The following is a 22,428-nucleotide window of genomic DNA, read 5'->3' as shown; positions in this document are numbered from 1 at the left end:
TGTCTTTTTTTTTTTTTTGATAAACATACTTTAAACCAAAATGTGTGTTTAGTCAGAGCCTCTTTGGTTAGATTGTAAGTTTGGAGAGGGAGGACGCTGTCCCTGTCTTAATTCATCTTAGCAACTGACCTTTACAGGTTATTGATTAACTTTGGGGTAACCTGTTGAAAATTGAAACCTTGATTTGTAATAATGCTGTGACAACTTTACTAGATCTTGTGCTAGGTATCAACTGTCCTTTGCTTTCTTTGGCCGAATAATGGAAGAGGTGAGTTTTTAGAAATCCCGTAAAATTTTAGCAGCTGGGTATGAGTCACCAAACATAAATAGGGCAGTTGTATGAAAGGGAGGTGGTTCCTGAATCAGTGGACTTAGGGGAAGGAAGAAGAGGAGGGGCCTGGGAAAGGATTTTAAATGATGGTTTTATTTGATAAGAGCTTTTCCCTTGTCAGGAGCATAATCCTAAGATTTTAAAGACTGACTCCCAGGCATCTTAGATGATGTAAGAGGTCTCATCTTGTCCTAGTAGAGACCTGATTTTCAAGAGGTCTCTTTTTCCTGTGGAAAAGGCACATGGCTAGGTGGATTGACGTGCCTTCCTTGCTTATACAGGTGCTGGGATTTATAGGTTGTGGAACCCTAGCCTGGAAATGTGGGCATTTTAGTTAGCATTGTTTGGAGCACTCTATTAGGTCTTATTGAATCTTTACAATTTATCCATTATCTTCATCTAATAGACAGGAAAACTGAGATTAAGTAATTTATTTGTCCAAGGTCATTTGGCTAATGACCCAGGTTGCTTTGCCTGCAAGCCTGGTGCCCTTACATCCTCCTCTCTACAGCTGCCTTACTTTTCTCCCTCAAGGTTTGAATAAGTCACATTAGTCACAATATCAAACAGGTGGCAGCCTGGAATGCAGGACTGAGGCACTGTTGGGAGAAGAGGTGGCCTTGCCACCTCATCTCAGATTCTGTTCCTGACCATGTAAACATCTCTTAATTGTAAAAGCCAAACTCTCCCAGCTGAGGCTGCATTTCTCCCCTTCTTTTTTTTTTTTTTTTTTTTTGGTACGCGGACCTCTCACTGTTGTGACCTCTCCCGTTGCGGAGCACAGGCTCGGGACGCGCAGGCTCAGCGGCCATGGCTCACGGGCCCAGCCGCTCCGCGGCATATGGGATCTTCCCACACGAACCCGCGTCCTCTGCATCGGCAGGCGGACTCTCAGCCACTGCGCCACCAGGGAAGCCCATTTCTCCCCTTCTTGAGGCCCCGGTGCATGGCTGGTTTGGTCTGCTTGACAGTCTCTAAGTCTCATGGAGTGGTGAATGCTGTCCAAAGTGCTTTGATGAGTAGGACGTCGGTCATACTGTGACCTATATGAGAATTATACATCTGCAATTCAGAAAGGCAAGATAGTTTAACAGGCCACCTTTCATGTCCAGGCTGCGTGGTATGTGGTGGTGAAGGATCAGAATTTGCAGGCAGAATGCCCGAGTTTGCATTCTAGCATCTGCCACTCTGTTGGGGCTACATGTCACTTGGGCGTGGGGCTCAAACGTCTTGGGACCCTCCCTGTAGCATAGACATTGGAGGCAGACTTCCAGCATGGCAAGTTTTTAACGTATCTGGACCTCTGTTTTCTTTCTCAAGTATCATCATAACTACCTCACATCTATCATTGTAAGTATCAGTAAATGTTACCCTTTTCTCTCCATTTCCTAATCTATAAAATGGGAATAAGAAAATCTAATTTATAAGATTATTAAAACTTGGTGAACTGTGAAGAGTTGAGTATATGTTACCATTATTTTGTTTTATTCCTCTTACAAAATGTTTGTAAAATCCCCTATGTTATTTGTTTTTTTATAATTGAGGTATAGTTGATTTACAATGTTGTGTTAATTTCTGCTGTACAGCAGTGATTCAGTTATACATATATATGTATATTCTTCTTTTAATATTCTTTTCCATTATGGTTTATCATAGAATACTGAATATAGTTCTCTGTGCTATACAGTAGGACCTTGTTGTTCAAAGGCCTTATTTTTTTCAATTTTCTAATTTTTTTGGCCACATCTTGCGGGATCTTAGTTCCCGGACCAGGGATCAAACCCGGGGCCCCCTAACCACTGGACTGCCAGGGAATTGCCTCAAAGGCCTTACTTTTAAACGCAGTATAAATAGAGTGGGTTTTGGAGGAGGTCCTGCTTCTCAAATCCCAGCTCTTCCTCCTAGCCAGGTGACCATTGGCAAGTTATTTGCTCTAAGCCTCCTTTCCCTCCTCTGTAAAATGGAATAATACTGCCAACTTCTCTGCATTGTTGGGAATGAAATATTTGTCAAGGATTTAGCCTGTGGTGAAAACTCAGTAAAAGTTAGCCACTTTCTGGTGTTAATAATAAAGACCAGGAACAAAAGTTAATACTTGAAGAATAAGGTAATTAATTGACTTAAATCACTTTTTTTATCTTTAAAGCCCCATGGGCAGTGAATCAGTTGTAATTTAGGAAAATGTCTTTGGAGGTCCCATGGGGTATTGACTCTATCTCCAAATTGTTTTCCTTTGTAATCTAGTGATGCCTCAATTAAGGAATCCTGTAAGAACAGTTTAGTCAGGTATATTTAAAAAAAGGTTCCCTTCCCTAAGAGGAACCCACACAAACCCGCCCCAGAGCTGCCTTCCGCCATTTATAGACTGGAGCCCTCCCTGTGACTGAAAACCGAGCACAGCTTTTCTTAGACTCCAGGGGCCTCGTTCCCTGTGCTTTGCCTTCCTCCCCCTTCCCCCATGGAGTGATAACAGTTCCTACATTTACCTGTGGATAGCACTTTTCAGAGAGCCTCCATATGATTGTCTCCTTGAATCCCTACATCCCTTAAGGTGGATGATACAGGTCTCTTTCCTATCTTTCTTCCTTTTTTGGCCATGAGGAAGCTGAGGTTATCTTATTTAACAAGCATCTCACTGCCAAGTAAGGGCGCTGCTTGTTAGTTGCTGGGGATGCGTATGAGGAGTTAAATGCCTGAGGAGAGATAGGCTCAGAAACAGGCAGTTTCAATGTAGGGTGCTGGGTTGTGGGCCAGATGGCAGGCCAGGCTGCCATGGGCGAATAATGGAGTGGGCCCTGGCCCAGCGCCCTTGGCGAGGTGCTGATGGCTGAGCCCAGTCTGAAGGACCAGGCAGAGGAAGCAGCACTGCAAGGAGTCTTGGTGTGTGGGCGGAATGAGAGCTTATTGTGTGCTAGGCTCTGTGCTAAGTAATTTTTATCTTCACAGCACCTGTATGAAGGTATGAAATAGGTACTGGTACTATCCCCATTTTACAGATAAGGAGCCTGAGGCTCAGAAAGGAAATGACTTGTGCAAGGTTATCTGGAAAATGGTGGAGCTGGGGTCCAAACCCAGGCAGTCTCATTTTGGAGTTCTGGCTCATAACCACCATATGCTGCTGGCCCTCTGCTGAGCTTGTTTGCTCCTCTCCTGGTAATCTCCCGTTTCTAACAACCCCCGGTTTGGTTTGGTCATAATGGCTAGCTCACTGATGGCCTTGATGCTGCACTAATAGTTTGAAGTTTGTTCTGTAGGGGAACTACTGAGCTTTTTTTTTCTTCATTAAAGGTATAATTGACATATAACCTGAAGTGTTTTAAACAGAGGAGTCTTACGATCAGATTTGTGCTTTAGAAATATTACTGTAGCAGCATTGATGAAGAGTAGCCACAGTGCAGTAGTTGGCTAGTAAGATTACCTGGGTTCAGCTCCTTGTCCCAGTACTTGGTGGCTTTGTCATTTGGGCAGCTTACTTTCTGAACCTTAGTTTTTGCACCTCTGAAACAGGAATAATAGTAATCCTCATTACAAACCTATGAGGTAGATGCTAAATGAGACGATGTATATGTAAAGCACTTAGAATACTGTATGTCATAAAATAAGCACTCAGAAGTCAGTTTATAAGACAATATTGATTTGGATCTGGGGAGGGTGTGGCTGGAGGTTTTGAGCTCCATTGAGAGTTGTTGCAGTAATCGGATTAGAACTGATGGGGACCTGAACTGGGCAACCACTGGGCAATGGGAGAAACCTAGAAGTAGGTGTGACAAAATGGTGACTGAGAGTGAGATGCAAGGGTGATGCCCATGTTTCTAGCTTGGCACATTGGCCAGTCTTGGAGTCTTAAACTGTGATGGGGAGAAAAGGAGAAGGAACTTGTGAGGATAAGATGATTAGCTCAGTGAAGTTGAGTGATGTGCCAAAGGTCATTTAGCAAATATATTCTGGAGTCAAGCCTGGGCACTCGGCCCTTTCCATTGTTTCTGGGAAGATCCACTGACTTAATTTATTCTCAGTAATTCGGAATGAACCTGTGTTTGCTGTCTGTCTGAATTTTAATTGTGGAAGGAAAAGGTTGGCTCTTAGAGAAAGTATTTCAAGTATCTGGGAAGAGGGTAAGGGAATTTTTTGGGGGGGCCTTTTTCTTTCTTCCTGCCTCCTTACTTTCCTCCCCTCTTCCCGTTGTTTCCTTCCTTACCCTCTCAAGTGAAAGAGGCTAATTCAGCTCTTTAGTGTGACTTGGGCAAGGGCCTGAAGGAGTGGTAATGGTTGGCTTTAGACCCAGTCTTCTTTCTGTGTTGTTGAGGAGAGGATAGTGATGGAGGGGCCCTTGCTCCCACTTGAACCAACTTGTCACTTCCCTAGGACTAAAGATGTGCTCTTTTATGTTCTTTGTATTGGATACTATTTGTTAATATTGCATAATAATATTGACTGTAATCCTTTGTGTCTGATGTCCTTTTTGCTAGTAACTATCACACAGCCATTTTATCACCAGTATTGAATATTTAGTGTGTACTGTGCTAAGCACTTGACATCCGTTAGCTCGCTTATCCTCAGAATCCCAGGACGTAGGGGTTATTAATCTGCTTTTATACATGGGCAAACAGAGGGAGGCTCAGTGATTTTTCTCATCTTCACTTAGCCAGCAATGAGTGGAGCCAGGGTTCGCCAGAATCTGAGTCTGAAACCTGTCTGCTCCCATCCCTGAGTACTCCCTGGCCTTCCTCCAAGACAGAACTTTGGCAGAGTCCCCTTGGAAGCTTCGTCCTGTGAGACATAGGTGTCACTGGACCTGCTGATATTGTTTATGCTTTTCTGTAACAGTGGTGAGGGCTGCAGGGAGCATCTCCACCTCCTAGGCTCAGGGCTGTGAGGGGAGGGGAGCTCATTCCTTCCTGAGGCACCTTGCCTCTAGGACTTCCCCTCTACCTAGAATTCTCTTCCTCTGGATCTTCACAAGGTTGTCTCCTTGTCATTTATTTATTTTAAAGGTAGATTATCTATCTATCTCCTTGTCATTTATTTATTTTAAAGGTAGGTTTGTTTATTTATTTGTTTGTTTATTTATTTATGGCTGCATTGGGTCTTCACGGGATTTCTCTAGTTGCAGAGAGCCGGGAGTACTCTTGGTTACGGTGTGCAGGCTTCTCATTGCGGTGGCTTCTTTTGTTGTTGAGCATGGTCTCTAGGCGCATGGGCTTCAGTAGTTGTGGCTCATGGGCTCAGTAGTTGTGGCTCGTGGGCTCTAGAGCGCAGGCTTAGTAGTCGTGGCGCACGGGCTTAGTTGCTCCGCGGCATGTGGGATCTTCCCGGACCAGGGCTCGAACCCCTGTTCCCTGCATTGGCAGGAGGATTCTTAACCACTGTGCCACCAGGGAAGCCTGAGGCGTAAAGATTTAAGCTGGTCTTTCACTTGCAGTGTCCCTCAGTTTGAAAGGCACCATCACCCTTTAATGGAGGTTGAATTTCAAGCCTGGTGTAAGCACTATTAGATTATTGTAAAGCCTGTTCTGTAGTTTCTGGTGGTTGATATTCTTTCTAGAGTTTATTTTCCCTTAACCCGGTCTAGAGCCGACTCATTGAAAGCTCTTGTTCCATGCCCACCTATCACAAATTCTTTGCTACTTTGAGCCCTCAGTACCTGTCCCCGAGTACAATGCAGTTGCTGAGACAGGACCTCCAGTTACCATGGCTACAGTACTCTTAAACCTCTCCCAAAATAAAATCCAGAGTCCATGTCAGTACAACATTAAATATAAATGCATTATGAATTCAGAAAATTCTGCTCCCATTTTTTTTTTCTTTTAAAGAAGATGTTGGGGGTAGGAGTTTATTAATTAATTTATTTATTTTTGCTGTGTTGGGCCTTCGTTTCTGTGCGAGGGCTTTCTCTAGTTGTGGCAAGCGGGGGCCACTCTTCATCGCGGTGCACGGGCCTCTCACTAGCGTGGTCTCTCTTGTTGCGGAGCACAGGCTCCAGACGCGCAGGCTCAGCAGTTGTGGCTCACGGGCCTAGTTGCTCCGTGGCATGTGGGATCTTCCCAGACCAGGGCTCGAACCTGTGTCCCCTGCATTGGCAAGCAGATTCTCAACCACTGCGCCACCAGGGAAGCCCTGCTCCCATGTTTTGAGTACCTACTTTGTGCTAGACATATAGGGGTTTTGCAAATCTTTCTTTCTTTTCTTTTTTTTTTTTTTTTTGTCTATGCTGCGTAGCTTGTGGGATCTTAGTTCCCTGACCAGGAATTGAACCCACACTCCCTGCAGTGGAAGCACAGTCTTAACCTCTGGAAGGCTACAGAAGTTCTGCAAATCTTTTCCTTTTAGCACCCGAGATAGGGGCCATTAATCCTCATTTGATGAGTTAAGAAAGAGAATCCAAAGATGTAGCTCATAGACTAACGTGTGGTAGTGGTTAAGAATCTGGAGCTGCAGGGCCTAGATTCAAATCCTGGCTCAGCCCCTTTCTATATGGGTGTCCTAGGGTGTCCCTCACTTTTCTCTGTTCCTCTCTGTTTTATCTTTACAATGAGGATTAATAATAGTACTTATCTCTGTGGTGGTTGTAAGGATTACATGACTTAACATTTGTAGAATTAGTTATTATTACTATTGTCAGTGTTTCTTACGTAGGTCTTGTTCTACTCTCCTTTTGTAAGGTTGGTTCACATCATCATAAATAATGAGTAACATTCTTTATTTCATTTATTAGGCATCTGTTGAGTATCAGTCATTCCTTTCCCTAATGGAGCTTAAAGTGTAGTCCTACTACATTAGGTTTTATTTAAATATTCTCTTACTATTATTATTATTATTATTTGGTGGTACACGGGCCCCTCACTGTTGTGGCCTCTCCCGTCGTGGAGCACAGGCTCTGGACACGCAGGCCCAGCAGCCACGGCTCACGGGCCCCGCCGCTCCGTGGCATGTGGGATCCTCCCAGACTGGGGCACGAACCTGCGTCCCCTGCATCGGCAGGCAGACTCCCAACCACTGTGCCACCAGGGAAGCCCCTATTTTTAATATTTTTAAAAATTTTATTTATTTTTTGGTTGCGTTGGGTCTTTGTTGCTGCGTGTGGGCTTTCTCTAGTTGCGGCGAGTGGGGGCTACTCTTCATTGTAGTGCGCGGGCTTCTCATTGCCGTAGCTACTGTTGTTGTGGAGCACTGGCTCTGGGCATGCGGGCTTCAGTAGTTTTGGCTTGTGGGCTCTGGAGCGCAGGCTCAGTAGTTGTGGCGCACGGGCTTAGTTGCTCCGCAGCACATGGGATCTTCCTGGACCAGGGATTGAACCTGTGTCCCCTGCGTTGGCAGGTGGATTCTTAACCACTGTGCCACCAGGGAAGTCCCTTTCTTATTATTAAACATGTAAGTTATATCTAGCTTCCCCAGCATCGTATGTAAAGAGCTATTTTTTTTTTCTCGTTTTCACAAATGATTTATTTTTATCCTGGACTGTGTCCTTCTGATTGAAATTACTGACTCCAAGTGTAGAAGCAGTTTTACAGCTTGTTCCTTTTTTCCAGATTGAGGTATAAAATGATGGCCATGGTCAGGGCCTCAGGCAGTGGTTCAAGTGTTCCAGTTTTCTCACGGCTTAGGTGTTGTCCTTTCTGAAAGATTAAATGTTTCTGCTTGCTATATAATGGTGTAATAATTCTGTCACAACATTTGAAAAGCACCCAATTGCTTCATCTTCCTGTATTCAAACTATGTTTATGTCTAAAGGCATGAGTATAAGCATAGCATGGACTTTGGTAAGGGAAAGAGGAAGGGCCTTCAAGAAGTGGTTTGTCTACCTCTGGGAAAATCCTGTTACCTGTGATAGGAGACATGTCTCCTGCCTTGGAGGACCTTGAAAGCAGTTAGCCCCTCTGCACCTCGATTTCCTTTCTGTACAATGGGAATATCACATTTAGTCCTAACTACATCATTTGGCAGTTGTGTAGGTCCAGAAAATAGTTTAAGGATGAAGGCCTTTTACATATTTAAATAATCTATTTTTTTAAAATATGAAAAAATATAAAGAAGTAATTCAAAATTAAAATCTTACCAACTAGATAATCTCTGCTGACAATTAAAGTAAAAACAAAGAAGTACATTCTTATTTTTTAATGTAATTTATTTATTTATGGCTGCGTTGGGTCTTCGTTGCTGCACGTGGGCTTTCTCTAGTTGCGGTGAGCAGTCTTCTCATTGTGATGGCTTCTTTTTGTTGTGGAGCACAGGCTCTAGGTGTGTGGGCTTCAGTAGTTGTGGCGTGTGGACTCTAGAGCGCAGGCTCAGTAGTTGTGGTGCACGGGCTTAGTTTCTCTGTGGCATGTGAGATCTTCCTGGACCAGGGCTCGAACCCGTGTCCCTCGCATTGGCAGGCAGATTCTTAACCACTGAGCCACCAGGGAAGCCCCAGAAGTACATTCTTAAGATTAAAAAATTCTAACAACACAGAAGGGTAAAGAATGAGAAGTTAAATTTTCATGCTCTATTCCTTTCATTAAGGGAACTACTTAAAACAGTTATTTTCTTCCTTCCAAGAAATAATTTTATGCATATACTATAATAGATGTGTTTGCATTAAAGAGATAACACCAGACACAGGCCTCTACACCATGCCTGTTTTATTTGACAGTGTATCTTGTAGATGGCTCCATATCAGCATCTACAGATGGCCATTAAAAAAAAAAAATTAATTAATTAATTAATTTATTTTTGTCTGTGTTGGGTCTTTGTTGCTGTGTGCAGGCTTTCTCTAGTTGTGGCGAGCAGGGGCTAGTCTTTCATTGCGGTGCACAGGCATCTTACTGTGGTGGCTTCTCTTGTTGCAGAGCATGGGCTCTAGGCACACGGGTTTCAGTAGTTGTGGCTCACGGGCTCTAGAGCGCAGGCTCAGTAGTTGTGGCACATGGACCTAGTTGCTCTGTGGCATGTGGGATCTTCCCGGACCAGGGCTCGAACCCGTGACCCCTGCATTGGCAGGCGGATTCTTAACCACTGCACTACCAGAGAAGCCCAGCCATTTTTCCTTTTAATAGATGTACAACATTCCATTATATAGATGGCCATAATTCATTTAACTAGCCCTCTTTTTTAATGGACATTTTAGCTGCAGAAATTATGAAACTATATTGTTTATTCTTACAGGTAATTTGGCAGACTTTGGGGGATGTATCTGTCGGATAAGTTACTGGCAATGGGGACTGCTGGGTTGCAGGTATTTGCATTTTTGTAGATAGCGCCAAGTTGCCTCTAGAAAAGATTTTCCAATTTATGCTTCTACCAACAGTGTATAAGCATCGTTTTTTCCTCATCCCTGAAGACACTGGGTATTTTACCTTGAAATTTTTAGTCTGAGAATTGAAAAATTGTTATTTTGATTTGCATTTCCTTTAATTTAGGGTGAGGTTATGTGGATAATATAATATCACATGCTTATTAGACCTTTATATTTTCCCCGCCCCCCCCAAACCTCCCCCTTCCCTGGGAACCTGCCAGTTCTTACACTTTGCCCATTTAAAAATAAATAAATTTATTTATTTATTTTTGGCTGCGTTGGGTCTTCGTTGCTGCACGCGGGCTTTCTCTAGTTGCGGCAAGCCGGGGCTACCCTTTGTAGTGGTGCGTCGGCTTCTCATTGTGATGGCTTCTCTTGTTGTGGAGCACAGGCTCTAGGTGCGCAGGCTTCAGTAGTTGTAGCACGCGGGCTCAGTAGTTGTGGCTTGCGGGCTCTAGAGCACAGGCTCAGTAGTTGTGGTGCACAGGCTCAGTTCCTCCATGGCATGTGGGATATTCCTGGACCAGGGATCGAACCCATGTCCCCTGCATTGGCAGGCGGATTCTTAACCACAGCGCCACCAGGGAAGCCCATACACTTTGCCCATAAGTGAGTTGTTTAACTTTTTTCGTTCTTCATTTGTATGCACTCTTTGTTAATAAAGGAAGTTAGCCCTTTGGTCATATGTGTTGCAGTTATTTTCTCCCAGTTTGTTGTTTGTGAAAGTGCCCTTTAAACTGTGTTACACAGTGTACATTTAAAGTTTTCATTGTCATTGATACAGGGGCATTGACTGCAAATACTGTATTTAAGGAAATAAACTGGGCTCTCTGTCTCCTGTGTAGCAGTGAGCTCACATTGTAGGAAAACTTGTTTAAAAAAAAAATCTTTTTTTTGCCATGCTCCGTAGCTTGCGGGATCTTAGTTCCCTACAGGGATCGAACCCATGCCCCATGCAGTGGAAGCGTGGAGTCCTAACCACTGGACCACCAGGGAGTTCCCTGTAGGGAAATTTGAATGTAAAGGAGTAGTTTGAAGTCCTGCCAAGGTCTTTAAGTGGAATCATTTGTGAATACAGATTGCATCAGATTTTTTCTCATAGTTTTTCTGGATGTCCTCACTAAACATATTTCCTTTTCCTATTCTGGAAGCTAGAGCTTTCTGGTAGAAAAAAACTAAGGCCCTGAAGAATGGGTAAGTTAAAAGCTACAGAATCTTAGCCCTCTTGCCTCTTGAGAAAATTTGTGTTTAAAACTAAATGTGAAGCAACGAAGACCCAATGCAGCCAAAAATAAATAAATAACATAAATTTAAAAAAATTAAAAAACCCCCTAAATTTAGGAGTAAAAACGTACTTCTTATGTAATCTTTTTAATTCCTGCTTCTGTCTTGAACTCTTTTTTATTCTTCAGTAGATTTGCCAAATTAAATTGAGACTTTGCGGTGATTGTCCCTCACCTTGCCCTTTGTTAGAGCTCCTTCATCTCTTCTCATACTTGTGTTTGTCTTCCTGGGTGGACTGGAGCTGCAACTGAGTTGGATTTCTGATTCCTGATTTCCAGCACAGTGCCTTACTGACAGTGCTCACTAATGGTTTGTTGAATGAATAAATGTGAAATTTAAAAACAAACTCTGCTATCCCCAGAGGAGTGGAGGGAAGATTTGGGCATGGGTCATAAAAGCCACATTAGTCCTTAGTCTTGTACTGTGTGGTAACAGAGAGTGAAGCTTCAAATAAGTGGCTCAGGGACTTCCCTAGTGGCACAGTGGTTAAGAATCTGCCTGTCAATGCAGGGGACGCGGGTTCGATCCCTGGTCTGGGAAGATCCCACATGCCGCGGAGCAACTAAGCCTGTGCACCACAGCTACTGAGCCTGCGCTCTGGAGCCAGCATGCCACAACTACTGAGCCTGTGTCCCGAAACTACTGAAGCCTGTGTGCGTAACATGCTCTGCAACAAGAAGCAGCAGCCACCGCAATGAGAAGCCCATGCACCGCAACGAAGAGTAGCCCCCACTCCCTGCACAACGCAGCCATAAAAAAAAAAAAAAATAAATAAAACAAATAAATAAATAAAACAAATAAGTGGGTCAGAGTTACAGTGAAACAGGTTTCAGTTCATGATAAGGAAGAGCTTCGACAATTCAGCCTCAGGAGGAATTGGTTTTCTTGAGCCATTAAGAATAATTTGCTCATTTTCATTCACTGCCTTGTTCCCACACTCCTGTACTTTAATGGAAGGCATCCTAGGGAAGTTGTGTGGTAAAAGAATTAATTCAGAAATCAAGCAGACCTGGGCTTTTGTTCTGGGGCTGGTCACTTAGCACCTGAACCGTAGCCCAATTACTTTAAACCTAATTTCTTCATTTGTGATAATAGAAGTATTAGTAGCTACAAACTGTATAGTCCTTACTTTGTACCAGTGTTCCTTAAATGGATTATCTCATTTAGTTTTCACACCCACTGCCTGGAGATAGGTACTATTATCACCATCCCTGTTTTAGGGAGGGGAAACAAATTCAGAGGGGTTAAGTAATTTACCCAGATTCATTCAGCTAATAAAGGGTGGGGCTGAGGATTAAAGGCTAAGCACTTAATCCTGTTACATTCCACTATATTACATGACATCTATAAAAGGGAGCTGTCTCCCTGCATGAAGTCTGATAAATACTAGCTGCTCTGGTGAGTTTTTTTTTTTTGAATTAAAAAAAGAATTTATTTATTTATTTTTGGCTGCACTGGGTCTTCGTTGCTTCACGCAGGCTTTTCTGTAGTTATGGCGAGCAGGGGCTACTCTTCTTTGCAGTGCGCGGGCTTCTCATTGCGGTGGCTTCTCTTGTTGCGGAGCACTGGCTCTAGGTGCGTGGGCTTCAGTAGTTGTGGCACGGGCGCTCAGTAGTTGTGGTGCATGGGCTTAGTTGCTCCACGGCATGTGGGATCTTCCCGGACCAGGGCTCGAACCCACATCCCCTGCATTGGCAGGCGGGTTCCTAACCACTGCGCCACCAGGGAGGCCCTACTCTGGTGAGTTTTCAGTGCCACTCTGTCTTTATTCTTGTCTGGCTTCACCTTTTCATATAATCTGAGAGGTGAGACCATTACTTGGTATACATAAAGTCAAAAATAAAAAGATAATTTGAGGTGGTGTTGCTCCTAAGTCAAAGTGAAGACTCTTCTACTGATTGGATTTACTTACGTCAGATTCATATCTCATTTTCCTGGAGAGTGTGAAGTATAGCCAGTCAAACCTGTGACTCTCCCTTTGCTAGGGTCCATATAATCCAAATACCCTTATTTGACATAGCTTTTCAGTTTATTAGGTTTCAGATTCCTTAGTTACAACTGTCAACCATTCCTTTCTTGGTCTGATTTGCTTTGTGCGTTCTCCAATATCAGCCCTTCGGAATGAGTTGTTTAATGTAATGAATAGCTCATCCTTTACATTACATATATTTTTTCTTATGGAAAATTTCCATTATGGAAAACAATAAGTTTGGGAAACTGTTTAAGAGGAAAAGATCACTTACAACCTTTTTTTTTCTTCCTGTTTTTTTTTTTTTAATGCACATGAAGTTTTATTTGAGCTCAAAGGGGTGTAATTTTACCTCCTGGTTTTTCATGTAATATATTGCAAGAAAATGTGATGGTATTACACATTAGATGTGAGGACCCAGTTTTTTTTTTTTTTTTTCCATTTTTAATTGTTTTGGTCACACTGCACGGCTTGCAGGATCTTCGTTTGAACCCGGGCCCAGGGCAGTGAAAGAAAGCTCCGAGTCCTAACAACTAGATGGCCAGGGAATTCCCGTGAGGTCCCACTTTTGTGATTATTCCTCATTCATCCATTGCAAAGATTGCCCTCCTGGTATGAGGCAGATACTGCCCTGGCAGTGCAGGCTGTTGGGTTCCAAAGTTCAGTGGGAGAGAATTTACTCAGGGCTAGCCTTGCTCTATGGAGGTCACCTGCTCAAGTGCCCCAAGAGCTCAGAATGGCTACATCTCCATCAGAACCACCAGTAGCCCCTAAAGATAAATTTTACTCATATAGAAAATGACCACCAATTCCAGTACCAAAAGGCTCGATAAAGAATTGGGAAAATATATCAATAAATTGTCAGAATGTACTCAAGAATGGGTAGAAATATAAATAAATCAAAAAATATATAAATAGATCAAAGAATGAATAAATAGATCTTTCTTGTCCAGCCTTCCAAAAGTAGGGCCAGAAATCAGCATTCAGATTTTGTTCGCTTCCTTTGTAGCACTTAAAATTCATAGCAGTTATAGCTTGCAGTTAAGTCTGTTTACTGGCTACACTTTTGTTTTCCCCCAGTAAACTGGAGGCTTTATGAGGCCAGGAACTGTGTCTCTTTTGGTCTTGATGACTGTTTTCCTAAATAATCTCTCAGCAGGTATTTGTTGCATACTTCAGCAAATGATTAAATTTAGTTCTGAGAGTGATTGTTTTTTTGGTGTTCTGAGAGGTGCCCCTTATAGGTGAATTCTTGGTAAACAGTGTTGAGGGAGGGTCTCCTTACAGTTCCAGAGACTACAGGATGCTGCATAATAGAGAAGGAGGAACAGTGGAGGACACACCTGTGTTAGGATGAGGGCAGGAGTAAAGGAGGGCACTGACAGGGTTTCCTGGAGCTTTGTGTTTTGAATAATGCCTGTTTGTCTTTTCTGTGTAGTGAGTGTTACTCCACTCTGGGCAGACTTTGCCTAAGTTTCATAAATTTTAATTGGCTTTTTCAGGAGAATAAAGGCAGCCCCCGTTGATGACTGAAAATGACAAAGCATCCACCTAACAGACGAGGAATCAGCTTTGAAGTGGGAGCCCAGTTGGAAGCCCGGGACCGATTAAAAAACTGGTACTTTTACATTTTTCTGTTAATTAAATCCCTTCAGTAAAGGACTTTTGCCAGCACTGATAAAGAGGGGTAGCCTGGGCTTTTCTGTAGTGTTTTCCTGCTCCTTGACTCTTGGAAGGTGGAAGGAAACTTAAGTCTAGAGCTGTGGAATGTCCTTTGTCTTTGCTGCTGGGATCCCTGTGTCAAGGGGACCATCCTGTTATATTTGTTTCCCTTCTCTGCCTGTTCATCTGAAGGAGTTATGGGAAGAAGAAGCAGGAGTGGCTGCAGGGAAGGGAAGATTAATAGTGGCAGCTCTCTTGCTCTTGGCTGCCTGTCTGAAAGATCAGGGATGGAAGAATGAAGAAAAGGGGTTAGATTGGAACAGCTTGTGTGTTGTGAACAAGTCCTGTTTTCTGGATGTGTTGTTGTACAGTTGAAACTCAGTCATCACATTTTAGGGATTACTAGATTCAGAGGCTGAGAGGTTGTAGTCCCGAATTTGTCATTGACTTGTGACCTCTGGCTGGTAATTAACCACTTTGAGCATCAGCTTCCTCTATAAATGTGGGTACTAGTAATATTGACCTCACAGACTTTTTTCTGAGAATCAAATAATAGGATATGTTGGAAAAGGCCTTATAAACTGTAAAATGATGGTTGTTGTTGAGGATATCCTAGAATTTAGTCATTTGTTAATGCTTAAGGTGAAAGTGGGAGTTTCAGAACTCAAACCTTTCTGTGAATTTTCATAAGGAAGAGTATAGTGCTCTTGAGGGCTATCTCAAAATAGACTGACCAGCTCCTGGGGTGTAGAAAGAGAAGATGGGAAGGGAAGCAGGGGAAATGCCTGGGGTAGAAAGTGTCTCTGCTGCCTTTTGGGGCTGAGAGATTTGATATAAAAATTAGAGACACTTTGAACACCTAGTTGTTTTTAGGCTGTTTGTATTTCTGTAATTATTTCCCTTTTTTGGTCCCTCAGTATTTTTTTTTTTTTTTTTTGCGGTATGCGGGCCTCTCACTGCTGTGGCCTCTCCCGTTAGGGAGCACAGGCTCCGGACGCGCAGGCTCAGCGGCCATGGCTCACGGGCCCAGCCGCTCCGCGGCATGTGGGATCTTCCCAGACCGGGGCACGAACCCGTGTCCCCTGCATCGGCAGGCGGACTCTCAACCACTGCGCCACCAGGGAAGCCCCTCAATATTTTTTTAAGGCAGCTTAATCAAGAGAAAGAATTGCTTTTAAATTTGGGGGAAAAAATAAAATATAGAAAAAGTTTAAAAGTACAGCTAACTATAAAATAATCTGTGTACTTATCACTTGGAATTACTGAATATTAACACTTCTATTTTACTTATATTTAAAAAAATAAAGGACATAAAACGTTTCTGGTATAATGGAAGTACCTTTTATACCCTTCCCAATTCAAATTCCCCTCCTGCATTCCTTAGAGGCAACAAGCGTCCGGTAGTTAGTTCTGTCCATGTTTTACATTTTTACTGTATGTATCCATAAATAATACTAGTTAGCATCACTTTGGGTATTTTAAAAAAATTCCTATAAGTGGTCTCATTGTTTGTTTCTCTCCTGTATTTCATGTTTTTGTGATTTACCCATATTGATATGACATATTCATCCTAATTTCTTATTTATTTATTTATTTATTTTTGGCTGCGTTGGGTCTTCATTGCTGCATGTGGGCTTTCTCTAGTTGCGGAGAGGCTACTCTTCATTGCGGTGTGTGGGCTTCTCATTGCAGTGGCTTCTCGTTGTGGAGCATGGGCTCTAGGCGTGTGGGCTCAGTAGTTGTGGCCGTGGGCTCTAGAGTGCAGGCTTATTAGTTGTGGTGCATGGGCTTAGTTGCTCCGCAGCATGTGGGATCTTCCTGGACCAGGGCTCAAACCTGTGTCCCCTGCATTGGCAGGTGGATTCTTAACCACTGAACCACCAGGGAGGTCCTGTGTGCAAGTTTCTATGTGGACATAACTTTTCAACTCATTTGGGTAAATACTAAAGAGTGTGATTACTGGATCATATGGTACGAGTATGTTTAATTCTGCAAGAAACTACCAAATTGTCTTTCAAAGTGGCTGTACTATTTGGCATTTCTACCACCTAGGAATGAGAGTACATGTTGTTCCACATCCTTGACAGTATTTGGTGTTGTCGGTGTGTTGGGTTTTGGCCATTAAAATAGGTATATTGTTATTTGAATTTGCGATTCTCTATTGAAATATGTCGAATATATTTTCATGTACTTATTTGCCATCTGTATATTTCTTTGGTGAGGTGTCTGTTAAGGTCTTTTGTCCATCTTTTAATTGGTTGGTTGTTGCTTTTCTTTTTTTGTTGGTTGTATTCTTATTGTTGAGTTTTAAGAGTTCTTCGTATACTTTGGATAACAGTTCTTTACCAGATGTTTCTTTTGTAAGTATATGGGATTTAAGGCCATGAGACTGGGTGAGCTTTCTAGGGCTGCACTGTCCAAAAAAGTAGCCACTAGCCACAAGTAGCTATTTACATAAAATTAATTCAGTTCCTTAGTCACCCTAGGCACATTTCCAGCGCTCAGTGGCTAGTGGCTACTGTATTGGAGAATGGAGACATAGAAAATTTCCACTGAGAAGGTTCCATTGGACAGTGCTGATTTAGGGAGTCAATATAGATAAAAAGGAGGATTGAGTCCTGGTGCCTTCCAGTGTCTAGATGTTAGCAGATGAAGAGGAACCAGCAAAAGAAACTGGGAAGGAGTGACTGTTGAGGCAGGAGGAAATCCATGGAGGTGTCTAGAGCAGCGGTCCCCAACCTTTTTGGCACCAGGGACCGGTTTCGTGGCAGACAATTTTTCCACAGACCCGGGTGGGGGAGGGAGCGATGGTTCAGGTGGTAATGGGAGCAATGGGGAGCGGCAGATAAAGCTTCACTCGCCAGTCTGCCACTCACCTCCTGCTGTGCAGCCCGGTCCCTAACAGGCTGCGGACGGTAACGGGGCGGGGGAGGGGTGGGGGGGGACATAACCCCTGCTCTAGAGGACAAGTGGAAAAGGTGTTTCAAGAAGCAGGGAGTAGGGCTTCCCTGGTGGTGCAGTGGTTGAGAGTCCGCCTGCCGATGCAGGGGACACGGGTTCGTGCCCTGGTCCGGGAAGATTCCACATGCCACGGAGCAGCTGGGTCTGTGAGCCATGGCAGCTGAGCCTGCGCATCTGGAGCCTGTGCTCCGCGACGGGAGAGGCCACAACAGTGAGAGGCCCGCGTACCGCAAAAAAAAGAAGCAGGGAGTAATCACTTCAATCTTGTGATGCTGGTAGTTCACATAAAATGAGGATTGAGTGACTGTTGACTTGGTTACATCAAGGTTGTGGATGACCTTGACAAGAATTGTTTTAATGGAGCAGTGGGGACAAAAACTGATTGGCATGCGTTCAAGGAAAACAGGAGAGAAGGAACTGTGGTGTGATGCAAAGTGGGAGGAATTGGCCATTGATAGGAGCAGATAGTTCATTTATTGTAAGGGGAAGAGGGAAACTGGGTATATAGGTAGAGATGAAGGTTTACTTATAGAGTTGGTGATGGGAGCATGTGTTTTTTTGTATTTTTAAATTGAGGTATAATTTACAAACAGTAAAATTCACTCTTTTCAGCGTACAATTCCATGAAGTTTGCCAGACTCATACAGTCATTCATGCATGCACCACCATAATCAAAATGTAGCATTTTTATCACCCCACAAAATTGACTTGTGTTCATTTGTAGTCAACCTCTCCTGCAGCCTCCAGCCCTTGTCACCTACTGATCCGTCCTCTGTCCATATAGTTTTGCCTTTTCCAGAATGTCATATAAATGGAGTCATGCAATATGTAGCCTTTTAAGTTTGGCTTCTTTCACTTACAGTGCATTTGAGATTCATCCATATTTTTGTATGAATCAGTAGTTCCTTTTATTGCTGAGTAGAATTAAATCGTATGGATGTATAGTTTATCTATTTACCTGTTTGAAGAGATGAATTGTTTCCAGTTTTTGGTGAATATGAATGAACATGAATACAGGTTTTGTGAGAACGTAAGTTTTCATTTCTCTTGGATAAATATCAAGGTGTGATTACTGGGTCATATGTTAAGTGTGTGTTTGACTTGATGAGAAACTGCTGAACTGTTTTCCAGTGTGGCTGTTCCATTTTGCATTTCCACCAGCAAAATATGAGAGTCCCAGTTGCTCTGTATCTTTGCCAGCCCTTAGGGATTCTTTTGTTTCCCTCTTTTTTAGTTTTTATTTTTAAAATTGAGATATAATTTACATACCATTCACTCCTTTAAAGCATACAAATCAGTGGTTTTTAGTATATTCACAAAGTTGTACAACCATCACCACTCTCTGATTCCAGAACATTTTCATCACCCCAAAAAGAAACCTCATATCTATTAGCAGTCACTTCCCTTAGTTCTTTCCAGCCCTAGGCAACCACTAATACACTTTCTGTCTCTGTAGATTTGCCTATTGTGGGCGTTTCATAGAAACCAAATCAAATAATACATGTTCCTTTGTGACTGGCTTCTTTCACTTAACATGGTATTTTCAACATTCATTTGTGTTATAGCATATATCAACATTCTTTCTCATGGATGAATAATATTCCATATTTGGATATACCATATTTTGTTTATCCATTCATCAGTTGATAAATATTTGTATCATTTTCACTTTTTGGCTATTGTGAATAATGCTGTTATGAGCATTTGTGTATGAGTTTGAGTGTGGACCTCTGTTTTCATATCTCTTGGATATCTACCTTGGATATCTACCTAAGAGTGAAATTGATGGGTCATATGATAATTTGCCTGTTTAAGCTTATGAGGTGCAAACTGTTTTCCGCAGCAGCTGTACCATTTTACATTCCCACCAGCAGTGGGAATTCTTTTTTGATTGTTTTTACTTTTTAAGTGAAATAAGTAAAATCTTCAGCTGAGATCTTGGTCTTGGGTTTGAGGAAAGAAGATAAGGTATGCAATACCATTTAGGAGAGTGAAGAGGGATAGGATGTGAGAAATGTGGTAGGATTGCTGGTGCCCTCAAGTGCTACTAAGGTCCATTGGAAGTTGGTGGTCATGAAGTTTTTCTGATAAGCTTCAGTAAGCTTTTTACCTTAGAATAGTTTTAGATTTACAGAAAAATTCCAAAGAAAATACAGAGAGTTCCCATCTGTATGTACACCCAGTATTTTTCTTTTTCTTTCTTTCTTTTTTCTTTCTTCCTTCCTTCCTTCCTTCTCTCTTCTCTTCTCTTCTCTTCTCTTCTCTTCTCTCTCTCTCTCGTCCCCCTCCCTCCCTTCCCTCCCTCCCTTCCTTCCTTCCTTCCTTCCTTTCTGGCTGCATTGGGTCTTTGTTGCTGCACGCGGGCTCTTCTCTAGTTGCAGCGAGTGGGGGCTACTCTTCGTTGCAGTGCGCGGGCTTCTCATTGCAGTGGCTTCTCTTGTTGCGGAGCACGGGCTCTAGGCACGTGGGCTTCAGTAATTGTGGCACGCGGGCTCAGTAGCTGTGGCTCGCAGGCTCTAGAGCGCAGGCTCAGTAGTTGTGGCACACGGGCTTAGTTGCCCCGTGGCATGTGGGATCTTCCCAGACCAGGGCTCGAACCCGTGTCCCCTGCATTGGTAGGCAGATTCTTAACCACTGTGCCACCAGGGAAGTCCTGTATTAGTTTTTCGATTTTCCTTGTTTTTGATGATTTTATTTATATCAGTATGGACTCAGACATTTATTTTAGACTTTGGGTATAATCCAGTACTACTTTATTTATTTTGTTGCTCCTGTTTTTATATTGGGAGCTCTTTCATTTGGCTCTTTTGTCCTTTTGATGTACTCCCATCATAATTTTGTGTTTAACACTTCCTTATTTCTGGCACTACAAAATATCCCAGGCTCATCTTGTGTATATTTCCTGCCCTAGTCTGAGAATCAGCTGTTTCTCCAAAGAGCCTTGGTTTCTTTTATTGGAAAATGGTATTAGATGCTGAGATCTGGGCTCTAGGTATGTCCCTTGCTACTGAGGGGTCACTGCTTCTAGGTTCTGGATGATGATGATTTTGAGTAAAAGATAAAAACAGACGAGTTATACAGAACCCAACAGGCAAAACCTTTAGAGGCCCCTTGGAGCCTCCTTGGCTCCTCTCTTCCACTCCATCACCTAGGACATCAGCTCATCCTGTCAGATCCACCTGCAGAATCTATCCTGACTCCGACACTGGCTGCCACCTTCACCCTCCTACTGTGGTCCAGGCTCCCACTGTGGATCTTGTGAACCGCAGCAGTGGCTGCCTAATTGGTCTCCTACGTCCTTCTGGACTCCTCCTCCTCAGGCTCTTTTCCACTCAGCAGCCAGTGGTAGGCCCTGGAATTTTAAAAAACTTCTTTGATAATGATTTTTATGGCAGTTTACAGTTGTAAGACATTGAATTAAGAAGAGAGAAAAGATACTACTCCTTAAAAATGTTTATTTTTTGAAATATTTCTTTCTTTAGGCTGTGCCGGGTGTTAGTTGTGTCACGTGAGATCTTAGTTTCGGCATGCATGTGGAATCTAGTTCCCTGACCAGGGATCGAACCCAGGCCCCCCGCATTGGGAGCCTGGGGTCTTACCCACTGGGTCACCAGGGAAGTCCCCAAAATGTTTATTTTTAAAGAACTTTTGTAGAGCTATAATTTATTTTAGAGTACACATATTCTATGTGTGTAGCTCGATGAACTTTTATACATGGATATAGCTGTGTAATCACCCAGATTAAGAAATAGGCATTCTGGGCACCTCAGAAGACTGTTTTTCTCATACCCAGTCACACAGCCCCCCTCACCCCCAGGGGAACCACTATTTGTGGCCATGCATTTAAAGTGAGACCCATCAGGGACTTCTCTGGTGGTCCAGCGGTTAAGGCTCTGTGCTTCCAATGCAGGGGGCTTGGGTTCCATCCCTGGTTGGGGAACTAAGATCCCACATGCCGCACGGGGATGCCAAGAAAAAAAAAAAGAAAAAGGAAAATAAAGTGAGACCCATCACCGTGTGTGTATTCTCCAGCATAATCAGCTGCCTGGGTGCGGGAGTGGAGAATGTGGAGATTCTGATTTGCCTACAGTTGGGGTTTGTCCAGGCAGGTATGATGGAGGGCAAGAGGGGCCAGGGAGTTGAGGGTATATGCAAGGAAGTGAGATTAAAGGATAAGATTTCCAGGATGAGACTGAAGCGTGAGAGCAGGCAGAAGGGACAGCGTGAGCAAAAAGAGTTCAAAGAATATGTTGTGTTCTCAGAGTCTGGAGAGGGGACAGATCAGGAGTGGTGGGAGACTGGGCTAAAAAGGAAGATTTTAAGCAGGAGAGAGACATGGTCAGATCCCTTGTAGGAACAGAAAAGTGGTGGTGTTTATTCAGTCACCAAACATTTATTGAGTGTCTCTGTATCTGGTCCTTTGCCAGTACTGGTAGAGGGGTATAGGAGTTAACCTGGATGTACTGACTATTCAACTGTGAGAAATGATCAGCTTAGAGAGGAGAGATGAATTCAAGACATTTCCTGAGTTAGAAGTGCCCGATGTTGATTAATAGAAGTGGTGAAGGGGTAGGAAAAGAGTTAAGGCATCCAAAACAGCACAGTTTTTCTGCAGCTTAATAGTCAGCCCTTTGTTTTACACTAAATACAATTTCCATCTCCATCCCCTCTCCACAAAGGCTGGAGATGGCTTAGAATGTTACTTTTGTGCATAGAAGTCGTTTGCTTCTGGTGTGTGCCCTGAGCCAGGAATAGAGAGGTACACTCTGATTCTTGAAGTAAATGATTGCTGTATGTTTGCAGAAAGGCTCTTTATATAGGGAAGAATCTGGAAGCAGCCTGAATGCCCAACCCTTGGGGGAAAGTTTAGGCAAATTATGGGCTACCACCAGGTAGACCATTAGGTAGCTAACACAAAAGATACCTCTGTGGACCTATGTTACTACA

The 22,428-nt window shown here is 43.1% G+C and overlaps 1 protein-coding gene across 5 annotated transcripts in view; it reads left to right on the top strand.

The window, feature by feature from the left end:
* PHF20 (PHD finger protein 20) overlaps positions 1-22,428 on the top strand; it is a 133,192-nt gene that overhangs the window by 5,883 nt on the left and 104,881 nt on the right. For all 5 annotated transcript variants that reach the window (XM_079944297.1, XM_079944296.1, XM_079944294.1 and 2 more), the window contains exon 2: positions 14,361-14,476. In XM_079944297.1, coding sequence (XP_079800423.1) covers positions 14,394-14,476 — 83 coding nt within the window. In that variant the 5' untranslated portion in view covers positions 14,361-14,393. The remainder of the gene's footprint in view (positions 1-14,360; positions 14,477-22,428) is intronic.

This window comes from Stenella coeruleoalba (assembly GCF_951394435.1).
Source record: "Stenella coeruleoalba genome assembly, chromosome: 15".
In the NCBI taxonomy this organism is placed as follows: Eukaryota; Metazoa; Chordata; class Mammalia; order Artiodactyla; family Delphinidae; genus Stenella; species Stenella coeruleoalba.
Note: the sequence above shows the minus strand (reverse complement) of the source record. Positions and strands in the feature narration are given on the sequence as shown.